At 40.2% G+C, this 14,000-nt stretch overlaps 2 protein-coding genes across 2 annotated transcripts; one reads left to right on the forward strand and one right to left on the reverse strand.

Moving 5' to 3' along the window:
* Positions 1-3,189: 3,189 nt before the first annotated feature.
* Positions 3,190-10,650, reverse strand: rexo4 (REX4 homolog, 3'-5' exonuclease). The gene is made up of 8 exons (XM_030755145.1): positions 10,150-10,650; positions 9,689-10,020; positions 8,919-9,077; positions 7,422-7,615; positions 7,209-7,297; positions 7,041-7,115; positions 6,867-6,941; positions 3,190-4,139 (listed from the first exon to the last, which is right to left on the reverse strand). The coding sequence occupies exons 1-8, from the start codon at positions 10,357-10,359 to the stop codon at positions 3,996-3,998; spliced, it is 1,278 nt and encodes a 425-aa protein (XP_030611005.1). The 5' UTR covers positions 10,360-10,650; the 3' UTR covers positions 3,190-3,995.
* A 211-nt stretch (positions 10,651-10,861) lies between these two features.
* Positions 10,862-12,345, forward strand: pigp (phosphatidylinositol glycan anchor biosynthesis, class P). The gene is made up of 5 exons (XM_030755553.1): positions 10,862-11,038; positions 11,120-11,204; positions 11,307-11,379; positions 11,470-11,588; positions 11,946-12,345. Exons 2-5 carry the CDS (start codon positions 11,123-11,125, stop codon positions 12,059-12,061), a joined length of 390 nt encoding a protein of 129 aa, XP_030611413.1. The 5' UTR covers positions 10,862-11,038; positions 11,120-11,122; the 3' UTR covers positions 12,062-12,345.
* Positions 12,346-14,000: the final 1,655 nt, after the last annotated feature.

A 14,000-nucleotide genomic window follows, 5' to 3' on the forward strand; every position in this document is an offset into this window, starting at 1 on the left:
ATTAGTAATAAACACAAGATACACCTGTGGCTGCTGGTAATGCACATTTTGCAGATTGTTGATCATAAATCTTAAAGTGGGATATGGGAATGTAGAGTTAATGACACTAATTAATAATAATAATTGTGGGGTTTTCTTAAGCACTTGCATTGAAGTCAATGGGACATTACCACCAACACAAAAAAGAAGTTCAATTCAATTCAGTTCAATTTTATTTATATAGCACCAAATCACAACAAACAGTCAACTCAAGGCACTTTATATTGTAAGGTAAAGACTCTACAATAATTGCAGAGAAAAATAGTGGACCAACCAACCAACAGACTCTTTTTCTTCTTTCAGCTACTTCCCTTTTGAGTCACCACAGCAGATCATCTGTCTCCATCTCATCCTATACGTAATACCTTCTTCTGTTACACCAACTCTCTGCATGTCCTCCTTCACTGCATCCATGAACCTCCTCTGAGGTCTTCCTCTTTTCTTCCTGCCTGGGAGCTATTCAACATCCTTTGTTCAATATATCCACCATCCTTTCTCTGCACATGTCCAAACCATCTCAGCCTTGCCTCCCTAATGCTGTCCTGTCACAAATCACCATAATATTCATTTCCACCCGCTCCACCCTGCTTGCGCTCTTTTCTTCGCCTCTCTTGTGCACTGTCCGTTGCTTTGGATGGTTGACCCCAGGTATTTAATCTCATCCACCTTCACTACCTCTGCTCTTTGCATCTTCACTTTTCTACCTGTCTCCCTCTCATTCTCATACACATATTCTGTCTTGCTTCTACTGACTTTCATTCCTCTTCTCTCCAGAGTATACCTCCACCTCTCCAGGCCACCTCTTCCACCTGTTCCCTACTCTCACTATAGATTAAAATATCATCCACAAACATCATAGTCCACAGAGACTCCTGCTTGACATCATCTGTCAGCCTGTCCATCAGCTCTGCAAACAAGAAGGGGCTCAGAGCTGATCCCTGATGTATTCCCACCCCCACCACCTTGAACCCATCTGTCACTCCTACTGCACACCTCACCTCTGTCTTCTTGTCCTGATATGTTTAACCAACCAACAGACTAGCATTTCCATAATACTAGCATTGTCTAAAGACATACAGTCACATTAGCTACAAAATTATTACGGATCAGTAAGAACTCTGCGTTTACTCCCACTTGTATCTCAGCCATTTTGACAAGCTTTGTCAAAATGGCTAAACTAAAAACTAATGTACAGACTATGTCCAATAACAACAAGACTATCAATCACTGCTCATCACCATGCACCATTCTCTTCTCCCAGCTCAAAGTGAAGTCTCTCTTTGCAGCCACAACAGATGAGCAGGAAGTTAGCCACAGAAAGTAGCTGACACTGTTTCTTCATCAACTTGCATAAATACTGAATGCTCAACTTTGTCCGTACTAAGAGTGAGCATTAGTCAAGGCAGACATTCACAGTCAATCTCTGGGCAGCAGCTTACCGCAGCTCATGCATAAGAAAGTAGGCAGCAGATCAGACCTGAACATACATTGTGTGGATGACAGAAAAAGAAGCTGTGAGACTGCCCTCAGTTTCATGGGTTTAACATAATTTTTAGTAAACTGCAGTGGTGCACGTTCAGAACGCTATACTTTTTTTTTTTAAATGAGAGAGGCCTGGATTAAACAGCCTATAGGCATATATTCTGGTATTTGCACAGATGCATAAAAAAAGAAAAAGACTGCAGGTCTTCAGAATACAAAGATGAAGCTGATAAACTGGTGGTTCAATAATCTTTATTGACTTTGTCTGCCATTAACTGAAAAAGTGCCCACTCACTTAGTGCTTTCCATGTTCAGAATGAAAAATGTAACCTCAGAGGTGAACCTTGAAGTGATCTTCAGACATTTAACGCATTTTATGTTCAGCGGTAGGTGTACAAGGATATGCAATTGGCTCCGATAAGGGAACAAGTCAAAACACACAAATCGAACAGCGCAGAGCTGACATTTGTGTGCTGTGTGGTAACGTTTGTGCGCTGTGTGGGACCATGCACCGAATGTCAACAACAGCAAACTGCAATAGTTGGAAAGACTCTAAGAAACCTTTTCCAGAGTTATGAAATGGTGGCATGTGAGCAACAGCAGTAAGACCTCCAGTCTCATAATGAGAATTATGAAATGAGTCAAAGCAGTCTTGTTACCATGTCGTTTCCTACACTGCTGTTAATATGAGGAAATTACCGACATCTCAAGCTGACTTGTTTCTGTTGATTATCGGGCCACATGTAATTACCTGGTTGATTCAAGAATGTAAAAAAATAATAATACTGCAATATTGTGAAAGTGCAACTAAACTCCTTTTTGTCCTTTTACTTTTATGAGAGAATAGCTTGTGTTATCAGACAATCATTTATGATTTAGTGCTGACAAAAACAGATAATCTGTGGATTTTCTTTAACTTAAAATACTTTAACTTAAAATAATAAACAAATATATCGATCTCAGTGTGGTTGTCATTATTTCTTGCACATTCATGTTGATTTCTAGACTGGTAGCAGTTTTTAGACATGTGATTTATGCATACTCTTCCCTGGAAAAGGCGACCGGGCATGTGTGAAATCTCTGATCACATCAATGAAAGAAGAAGTCCTTGTTGTGTTTCATTCAAGCTGTTATCTTGTCCTCTAAAGTTAATAAGAGCTATGGAGTTCCATCAAGACGCAAATATTGATTAATAAAAGGCAGAATAGTACTAAGCTTTATCAATACATCTTCAGCTGTTAGATGAAATCCAATGCAACTTGACTACTCCCATAAAACCTGACTGAGAAGAATGATGAAAGAGCATTGCTTATCATTTTTTAAAGCCTTAAAGACAGTCACAATGCTTGGAAAATCCAGAGATGAAAAATCTCTGCTGCTTTGTTGTATTATAAAAATGTATGCAGAAAACAAAGTCATGCTATCATCTTGTGTCAACAAATAAGGCCACACCGGCATCTGCTGTGCTGCCTGAAGCCTTCACAGTACCTGTCAGAAACCCTTAGAGAACCTAATTTAGAGCCTGCAGGCTGCAAACCGAGGGTGCTAGCTTCATTTCAATGAAGTACAGCACAGAGTGCATTGGTTCCTGGGCTGCAAATCACACTGACACACTGCTGGCAGGCAGGGAATATCTTACTTTATTACCATGACACAGTTAAAAAACCAGCAAAATGAGGTCTGGATGGCTGGGATTGTGTAAGGAAACACTGAATTTAAGTAATAAGTGATTTAAGCTGGACAATTTTTGTTAAGATTCCTATTGAATGTCATTAAAAGTTTAAATCTGGACAGGATTCATTGGGATGAAATCACAGCAAACAATAAAATGCAGAGCACCTGAAACAAGAGTTTGTCCTTCTCTTTGTGTATTTGCCAGAAAAAGGGAGAACCACTTTTGTGAGGCAAAAATTCATGTCTCAGCATTAGCGTGAATTAATTGCAACTATAAGTTTTAAAAGATAGTTCGTATTGCTCTGAACCTCTTGTGTCTGGTGTTAAAACTGTGAACATGAAAAAAAGATTTTAGAAATCTGTATGGACAACACAGCTACAGAGAAATAACTTATATTGTGTTTGATTTATATTTTGAAAACAACCAGAAACACATTCAAAATCACTGATAATTTATATTGACCAGTGCATATAAAGACTCTCATCTCTAGTTTGGTCTAAAGCCTGCATGAGTCTGTCTGACATACTGAGTTGCAAAAGTTCTTGCAAATCTTTCGAAACCTGAGATCTGATGAAATCAGACACTGACATTTTTTTATGATAACTCTTACAAAATCTCAGGAAACTCCCACTTTTAGGAAATCATAAGTTCCTCAGTTACATATAAAAAACAAAATGAAAAACATTTGTGGTTTCTTCTTCTGCGTTTTAAAATCCAAAACTTGCGATCATTTCAGTCAGCTCTGCTCTGATCAGGAATTCATCTGTCATCTTGCATGTTTGTTCTGGACTTACAATCCTCAGTGATTCTTCCCTTTGGGAAGCTTGGGCTTCCTCTCGCTCCTTTTGTCCAAGAATTTGTTTTTCTTACTTGCTTTAATCTGTGCTTCCCACTGTTTTTTCACCAGCGTGTACAGCCTCATGGTGGCCTGTGCATCTTGAACCTAGAAAACAGCAACAGGCACAGATCAGTCCAGTTGGAATTTTTCATAAGTAATTGCTATTATTGATCAACAATTGTATTCTAACACAAGTTGTTTTTACTAGTCCATGCTACATGTTTACTATTGGATGGTTGCTAGACAGCATGATGACATAATATGCAAAGTTTTCTGAATATAAACTGGATGTTAGTGTCATGAAATTACAGGGATACAATGCTTTTATAAGATATTATTGGTGCATGAATGCTACAACTGGACTGTTTAAGCCTGCTAGTAAGTGGCTGCTAGGCAACAAGATGATATCATCATATACACCATGCTGCCAAAAGTATTTGCTCGTCTACCTTCACACACATATGAACTTGGGTTGAACCCTAATCCGTAGGGTTTGATATGATGTCGGCCCACTCTTTGCAGCTGTAACAGCTTCAACTCTTCTGGGAAGGTTTTCCCATAGGTTTAGGAGTGTTTATGAGAATTTTTGATCATTCTTCCAGAAGCGCATCTGTGAGGTCAGACACTGATGTTGGACGAGAAGGTCTGGCTCACAGTCTCTGTTCTAATTCATTCCAAAGGTTTTGTAGCAGGTTGAGGTCAGGACTCTGTGCAGGCCAGTCATGTTCTTCCACACCAAATCCACTTCTCCATGTTTTAAGGACCTTGCTTTGTGCACTTGTGCGCAGTCACATTGGAACAGGAAGGGGCCAAACCCCAAACTGTTCCCACAAAGTTGGAAGCATCAAATTGTCCAGAATGTCTTGGTATGCTGAAGCATTAAGAGTTTCTTTCACTGGAACTAAGGGGCTGAGCCCAACTCCCAACTCCTCCACCAAACTTTACACTTGGCACAATGCAGTCAGACAAATAACGTTCTCCTGGCAAACGCCAAACATGGTCTCAGATTGCCAGATGGAGAAGCATGATTTATCACTCCAGAGAACAGGTCTCCACTGCTCTGGAGTCCAGTGGCGGCGTGCTTTACACCACTGCATCTGACACTTTGCATTGCGCTTGGTGATGCAAGGCTTGGATGCAGCTGCTCGGGCATGGAAACCCACTCCATGAAGCTCTCTACACACTGTTCATGATTTAAAGGCCACACGACATTTGGAGCTCTGCAGCAACTGACTCTGTGGAAAGTTGGTCACCTCTGTGCACTAGTGTTGTAATACTCGAGATCGGTCTTGGTCTCGAGACCGCTTTTTGATGGTCTCGGTCTTGTCATGGACTCGGACCTTGCGGACTCGGGATTTTATTTCAAGACCAGTCAAGACCACAGCTCTTAAAATGTAAAGAAAAGGAGTGTGCCTCACCGATGTAATTTATTGGCATGATTTGATATTAGTTTCGTCACAGGTGGTCACAAGATAAGTTATTTATTTATTTTTGTTTCTCAAGAGTGTTTGGTTCGGAAATTTATTGATAGTCCCTAAGTGAACCTCCGCGCGTGAGAACAGGGAGCGGCAGAGAGCGGCTGGCCGAAATCTGAGTCCCTGAATCGGATCAACTGTGAGCTAGATGCCGCTAACTCTGCGGAGCCTGAATATCCAATATCCAACTTGAAACTAACTTCACCGCGGTCAAGTTTTAGGGCTGCAACGATTCTTGGAGTAACTCAATTCGATTATTAAAAATCCTCGACACAAATTTGCTGCTTTGATGTTTCGTTTCAACTCTGCAGCTCAGGTGTCTCCGTGTAAGTGGAGCATTTCCTCCACATTAGTTCTCCATCGCTGTAACGGATTACCGTCATTTGGAAAAAAACAAAAAAAAAACAAAAACGACCCTTTAACACGAGTGGATCGCTGAGATGTTTTTCCACGCCCCCACTTCTCTGTGCTGTAAGTGCGCATGTTTGAATGTGCGCGCGTGTTGTGCAGAGGATGTCAGCTGTTATTTTTTTCTTTACGTCAGCTGTAGCCACCAGAACAGACCTATAACCACAGTGTACTGGGGAAAGGGGGGCTGCCATTAGCAGTACCCCATTCAGTACAGAGGGGATCCGTCAAAATGTTTTTTATCAACCACCTGATCAGCAGCATGAAGAAAAGAGAACTTTGTAGCTGCTCCATCCACCCTATTTGTTTCACACAGAGAAACATCTGCAGTACGGAAGTTAAAATATGCTGATGAATTGTTAAAATGAAAAATTATTTCTTATCCAATTACTTGATTAATTGACGGTGTAATCAATTGAATTGGTCTTGTCTCGGTCTCGGGTTAGGTGGTCTTGACTACAACACTACTGTGCACTATGCACCTCAGCATCTGCTGAACCCGCTCTGTGATTTTACCTGGCCTACCACTTCGTGGGCTGTCCTTCCCAATCGCTTCCACTTTGTTATAATACCACTAACAGCTGACTGTGCAATATTTAGTAGTGAGGAAATTTCACAACTGGACTTGTCGCACAGGTGGCATCCTATCACCGTACCACTCTGGAATTCACTGAGCTCCTGAGAGTGACCCATTGTTTCAAAATGTTTGTAGAAGCAGTCTGCATGCCTAGGTGCTTGGTTTATACACCTGTGACTGTGGAAGTGACTGGAACACCTGAATTCAATGATTTGGATGGTGAGTGATTACTTTGGCAATAGAGTGTACATCTATATGCCAGTTTTGGTAGCTGAACTCTTGATGATTTGCAAAAAAACAAAACAAAAACAACTTTCATGTATTACAGTAAAATTAACAGTTAATATTTTCATTATTTTTAGAATAACTTACAGATGAATGTTCACCCTCCTGGACCTTCACGTTGAGAATTTTTTTACAGAGGAGTTTGAGCGAGGGTCGACCACTCTAAAAAGAAAAAAAAAATGCACCTCATTGTCAGTTATATTTCATTACTGATACACATTCACTGTGTAAACTGCTGAGACATTGGTGACTGCATCATACCTTTACAATTGTCTTAAATGGCTTATATTTCTGCGTGTCCCTGATTTTCTTTTTTGGATGATCCAGGAGCAGAATCTGAAACAGGAGTTAGTTTGTGGCTGATTTAAAAGTGCTCACAATCAGTCTGAAAAATATTAAATTTGTTCCATGTCAGATATTCAAGGCTACCTTTAGATCATTGTGTATAGCGTGTCCAACCACTATTCTCCCTTCCAGGATCTCAGCAACCTCCCTCTGTACGGTCTGCACATCCTCTCCTACAGTGAGATGAACATAGATGAAAAACATCATAAACAACAGCCCATTAAGTGTGTTAAAGCAAACATATAAAACTCTTTTCACTGCCTACTACAGACTTTAAGCTGTTTCCATTTCACTCACCATCTTTGATGTCCTCTGGTCGGATGCCACTGACAGCTGTCCTGTAGTCTGTTACCTTCTCTGTGGGTTTCACATATCTGTCATAGATGCATTTTCCAAACTGGTTCACGATAGACACGCGTGCCAATATGCTGTCCTCTCCATCAGGACCGACTCCCACCATCTCACAGTCAATGGCCACCGCTTTAGTGAGGCTTGTGTTGGTGAATGACAAAGCGACAAGAAAGGAGAGTGTTCACAACCCTTTTCCTTCTATGACAATCTAAACACCACGTCTATCTGTCTATCTATCAGGGGTCACAAGTTTTTTCACAGCATTTATCTGCATTATAAATGATTTTCTACAACAATGTAGTGAGCTACAAAGCTGTATTGACAGGATATGTTACCACAAAATACAGGAAAGGACAAACAAGAACATGTGAGCTTGATTTCGATATGCCGCAGAAAATAGTCTGCAGCCATGTTTAGTACACTCTGTGTAGCAATCAGTAAAACATGCAATTACAAAAGGATGGTCACAGACATTATCGTGGAGTAAACCTAACCCAAGACCACAAGGAAAGTTTCATGAACATTTCCACTGAAAAAAAGTTAAGCTCCATCCATGAGCCCTTAAGAGAGAAAGAGAGTTCCCAAAGGTAAAGTGTGAAAACAGCTTATTTATAAAATGAGGGGACAATTCCCAAACCCCAAAGAACCAGTTGTGTAGTCCAGAAATTTCAGGTCTTTGCTGTCAGTTTTTCTCAGAAGTATTTCAAGGATGAAAGTAGGGGTGTTTTTATGTGTTTTTTGAGGGACTCTGAATATGGACTCCCGTGAGTGTAGCTCAAGGTAACACACAATGAATCCTTGAAATCCCTAAAATATTTGGATGTCTGATCTTTGACAGCAGATTTGGAGAAGTGCAGAAACCTTCATTTTGCAAGTAGGCGACTGAGATTTTATTTTAAGCTTTTCGTACACAAGGTGTTCAATACTGTTTAAAATGTTCAAATCAGGTGAATGGTTTCACACATATTAAAGCCCGAATATGCAAAAACAAACAAATTTTCATCAACCTTCAGTGTGATATTCCCCAGGTATGACACCATGTACCAAATCCAAATTAGCTTTTTAGAAAGAGCAAGTTTCTGTTATTATTAAGTACATCCACAATTTGTGTTCTCATTTATCCAATATGAATTTTTAAAATATTCATATTTAACAGCAGCCAAAAATTGTTTCAGAAGTAACGTACGATGTTTTGATTCAACTTATGCACCTTCACGACCCAGCAAGATGTTTGGGGGGGTTTTGTTGGTAAAGAGAGGATGTATGTTCTGGGTGCCACTGCAATACCTACGCTGAATGCCCACCTTATTGCATACACCTGTTCAACACAGATATAATCAGCCAATCACATGGCAGCCACCTTCCACCATCCGCTGAAATACTTAGCTCATTACTGTATTCTCAGTGGGGCTCGAACTGTAAACTGAATGTATAGCTACTTACCCTTCGAAAGCATTTTCCTTAACCAGGCTGTTCTCCGTGGCCTTAGTACTGTCTGTACCCGTGGTCTTGCCCTGCTTTTTCCTCATAATCTCTGCTGCTTCTGCTCCCACTGTTGCCTCAATGTCATCGGGGTCTACGTCATCAAACCAAAGGTCCTCCCTACAACAGCACACGACAAGATGGGATTATCAGCGTAATTATACTCGGCATATAAATCAGCAGATGTTGGCGCTATATATGGACGTACCACAAAAAATTAAGTACATTTGTGTTTGGTCAGTTATTTCTTTGTTGTAACAATTCTTCTTGTCATTAACTCTTATACAGTTGGAAAGCATGGTGCCACATTTGTAAGGAAAATGCATTTGTGGCGAGCTATTCATCTTTGGAGGATAGAGACTGCGGGCATATGGGATTGCCACTGGTTGCAGAATCTCATCTCGATCTCTCTCTGCATTGAGATTGCCTCTAATGATCACAAGCCTGACTGTCAGCACCTAGGGTACCAGAAACTCCAAACAAGAGTCAATAGCAGAATAAGCTGTTTGGTATTGCGGAGAAGATTTGGCAGGTTTTTCATGGGTGTAACCCACATACTCAACTCTGTTGCTCAGTTTACAAATGCATTTTCCTTGCAAATGTGGAGCCATTTAAGGGGAAATGAACAGGCTTTCCAATGGTATGAGATTTATTACCAAGAAGCATTGTTACAACAAAGAAATAATTGACCAAAGACAAATCTCCTTACTTTGTGTGCCAAGTTTACATACTCTGTAGGCTTTGTCTCCTCAGGATCAAGCTTCTTTTTCTTAGCTGCTTGTAGGCTTTTCAGCTTCCCGCTGTCCGTTTCTCTTTTCAGACCAGCAGACTGTCTTGTATCTGAGGAAGCCAGGAACTTCGAGTTCAGCCCAGTCTCACTGGGGACAAAAGTTTTAGGAACAGTTTTGTGTTTTGCTTTTTTCTCAGTGTCTTTCTGGCTCAGTCCAGCATTGTTCTTAGAAGTTATTTTAGAAGAATTCTCTTGGGCGTTCTTTGACATGAAGCCGTTCTGATGTTTCGGTGCTGTGGGCTGCTGCTTCTCTGTCTGACTGGCCTTCAACACCTGAGATGGAAAAGGCAGGAGAGAAAACCTTCAGAAAGTGTTGAACACACACCAAAGAAATCCCAAAATGCAAGACAGGCCATTTATGAAGATGAATCTATTGCACTGCTGTACTGACAAACCTCTTACCTCTTGCAATGCTTTCCAGTTGGCAGAGAAATGTTGGGAGTCCTTTGGAGGTGCAGTTTGTTGATCTTTAGCCTTTTCTTGGTCTTTGTTTGCAGGCGCTGCATAAAACCACTGCCTTTCATTCTTTTTTAATATGTTGTTTTTCTTTTTAGGTTTTCGCTTACGTGATTTATCTGGGAAGTGTTTTTTCTTTTCCTCCACCTTCGACATTATGGTCTATATAACGTATCCTCAGCTCCTTTTCGGTGAGGTGCGTGGGGTCACGCTGGCTGCTCAGAGCTCCGTCAATTGATTACCAAACAACTTCAGACACAAGCGGTCTCACCGAGAAATGTTCCCCGCAGAGTAAGTTCACCTTTCGGCCAACACACACGCATTACTGGAACAGGGTCCTGAACTGTCGCTCACTCGTAAACTTCACGCACTCCGAAGCCATGCTGTACAAGTGTTTTCTTACGATTTGCAACAGTCAAATATGTCCGTCCAAAACATGACATCGTGTCGTGGCGTAGGGGAGTAACGTCAGTTAGACCGGAAAAAACAAACAAAAAAATCTGCAACCGTGCTGCTGTTTTTAAAATACATACATATGGTATTTTATGCAGTCTATCAGCGTAAAAATGGATTTGTTGTATCTTGTTTTGCGTGTTATTCAAATGCGGAACTTCTGTCATAAAGACAGTTTCGCGTCGTCCTAAGGCAAAGTGAAGGACCTTTGCGGAAGACGTCATAGTATTAATGCAAAAAAAAAAGCACAGTTGGTTTTAATAAACACATTAAGCATATATTGTATTACTTTAGACAGTCAGCAATCATATTATTCGCGGTACTTAACGTTAAACATCCGAGCTCAGTTAGCACTGACAGGAAAGTTTCAGTGTATTTCCAGGTATGTAACTTCGTTTGAGGGGTCTGGATGTTTCGTTGCTGTCTGGTTGGTCTCACACGTTTCTGTGGGTTTTGGTTGTAGATCATGTTGGAAAACTCTCCATCTCCTCTGCCAGAGAGGGCCATTTATGGTTTTGTTCTCTTCCTCGGCTCACAGTTTGGCCTCTGTAAGTTAAATATCCTCGTTTTTCTTCTCACTATTTCCCCACTATCCAGAGCACAAACAGGGCCTCAAGCAGTGCTGTAATACCCCTTGCTTCTCTCCACAGTTCTGTATTGCTTATGGGCTTTTGTACCCGAGGAGTGGCTTCATTCAATAGGGCTCACGTACTGGCCTCAGAAGTAAGAAGAATTGCTCTCTCAGATAAATGCATCACAGTGAGGGAGTACACTAACAGTTTTATGACGGTGTAAAATGTTTGTCCTGTGCAGGTATTGGGCTCTTGCCATGCCAATCTATTTGCTGGTGGCAATAACGATCTGTGGCATTATGTTATTCGGAGTGAACATGAACAACACGGCACCACTTGACTCTGTGGACAACATCACAGGTGGGGGCGCTGCACTCACTAACTGTGACCGCCTGTTCAGGTGGCATTTAGAATTATACGTCTTTGTAAAAACTGCTAAAAATAACCACAAGAATAGTTATGTGTTCAGCAGCCTTGCAATAATCAGTGTTACACAATACAAAGAATACAAATAGTTTACTAAATGTTATTGGCTGATTTGATATATGCATGCATAAACAGTTGAACATTTAATAATGTGGTTCCTGAGTGTATAATCTAATTTCAATATCGTTGACAGTTTTTCTGATATTTATTCTCTGGACATTAGAAAAACTCAAATAACATTTTCAGAACTTCCTGATGCTAAAGTCCGTAAATGTCTTCCTTCTGTTACAGATGTGTACGCGCAAGGCCAGAGCACTGAATCCTGTCATAATGGAGGAATACCTCGACTGAAGGATGTGTCCATTAGTGAAGTCAACAAAATGTTCTATTTATCACCCAGTATGTAAGAAATACAATCTGATATTGCTGTGGACAGAGTAGAAGTAAAGCTGCTAGGGTTTTATTGTGTTGTTACTGTTTGTCTTTTGTTTTATAAAAAAGATGCTTTATGCCTTATTTATAAGAAGATACAGTCTGACTTTTTTTTATGCCTTAAGCGTCTATATAACGGTTAATCAGTGATGGTGATGTGTCAGAATACAGTAGTCAGAGCAAGATGTACATTGGATGAAAAAGTGAGCATATGGCTTTACTGTCTGTGTTAAATTACAGAATGTTTATATTTATTACTCTGTGCAATAAACATGTTGTAAATAATCAAATTATAATAGTCCTTCATTTTTATATATTCAAAATTCCACTGTTAGAAAACAAAGTTGTGACACATAACATGTTATTTTGTTGTGGTACTTTAGTGCCTTTCTACAATGTCCTTCTAGATTAAACGTGGTGCTTGATAGTTATTTTTTAATTTCAGTCTAATTCACTACTAGATCTGCAATTACTGATCCCAAAGAATAGTGTGTTTATTTTTTTATTATTTTAACTCTCGTAAGCAATTTTAAACAGCTTTTGGTTCATACACTTGTCTGACAGTTCATTAGGCACACCTGTTCAATTTCTTGTTAACCCAAATATATAATCAGCCAATCACGTGGCAGCAACTCACTATATTTAGTCAAGATGACCTGCTGAAGTTCAACTGAACATCAGAATGTGGAAGAAAGGTGATTTAAGAGACTTTAAACATGGCATGGTTGTTGGTGCCTGATGGGCTGGTCTGAGTATTTCAGAAACTGCTGATCTATTGGGATTTTCACAGGCAGCCATCTCTAGGATTTACATTGAGTAGTCAAAAAAAAAAAAAAAAGAGTAAATAGTGGCAGTGAGTGGCAGTTCTGTCTTGTTGACGTCAGAGGTTGCAGGAGAATGGCCAGACTGCTTTAAGCTGATAGGAAGGCAACAGTAACTCAAATAACCAATTGTTACAAGCGAGGTATGCAGAAGAGCATCTCTGAATGCACAGCATGTTTAACCCTGAAGCAGATGGACTTCAGCAGCAGAGGATCACACTGGGTGCCACTCCTGTCAGCTAAGAACAGGAAACAGGCTGAAATTCATGAGCTCACCAAATTTGGACAACAGAAGATTGGAAAAACGTTCCTGGTCCAAGGAGCCTTGATTTCTACTAGAGTTTGGTGTAAACAACATGAAATCATGGATCCATACTGCCTTGTATCAACAGTTCAGACTGCTGGAGGCGTAACAGCGTGAGGGATATTTTCTTGGCATACTTTAGGCTCCTCAGTACCAGTAGTGAGCATTGTTTAAATGCCACAGTCTACCTGAGTATTGCTGCTGATCATGTCCATCCCTTTATGACCACAGTGTACCCATCTTCTGATGGCTGCTTCCAGCAGGATAAAACACCATGTCAGATCATCTCAAACTGGTTTCTTGAACATGACAGTGAGTTCACTGTAATCAAATCACCAGATCTCAAGCCAGTAGAGAACCTTTGGGATGTGGTGGAACAGAAGATTCTCATCATGGATGTGCAGCTGACAAATCTGCAGCAACTGTGTGATACCATCAAGTCAATGTGGACCAAAATATCTGAGGAAGGTTTCATCACCTTTTTGAATCTGTGCCATGAAGAATTAAAGCAGTTCTGAACACAAAAGGAGGTCCAACACAGTATGAGAAAGGTGTGCCTAACAAAGTGGCCACAGAGTGCAGATACCATTCCATAAATTATATAATACAAAGAACCACATCTTGTCATATTTAAAAAAAAATTATGTACATATACATATATATATATATATATATATATATATATATATATATATATATATATATAAGGCTGGAGTTTAAATTATGTGGTAGATGGTCATATCATTTACTTGTGCACAAATGGGAACCTTTTTTTTTTTTTTATGAGTT

The sequence above is a fragment of the Archocentrus centrarchus genome, chromosome 19 (genome assembly GCF_007364275.1).
Source record: "Archocentrus centrarchus isolate MPI-CPG fArcCen1 chromosome 19, fArcCen1, whole genome shotgun sequence".
In the NCBI taxonomy this organism is placed as follows: domain Eukaryota; kingdom Metazoa; phylum Chordata; class Actinopteri; order Cichliformes; family Cichlidae; genus Archocentrus; species Archocentrus centrarchus.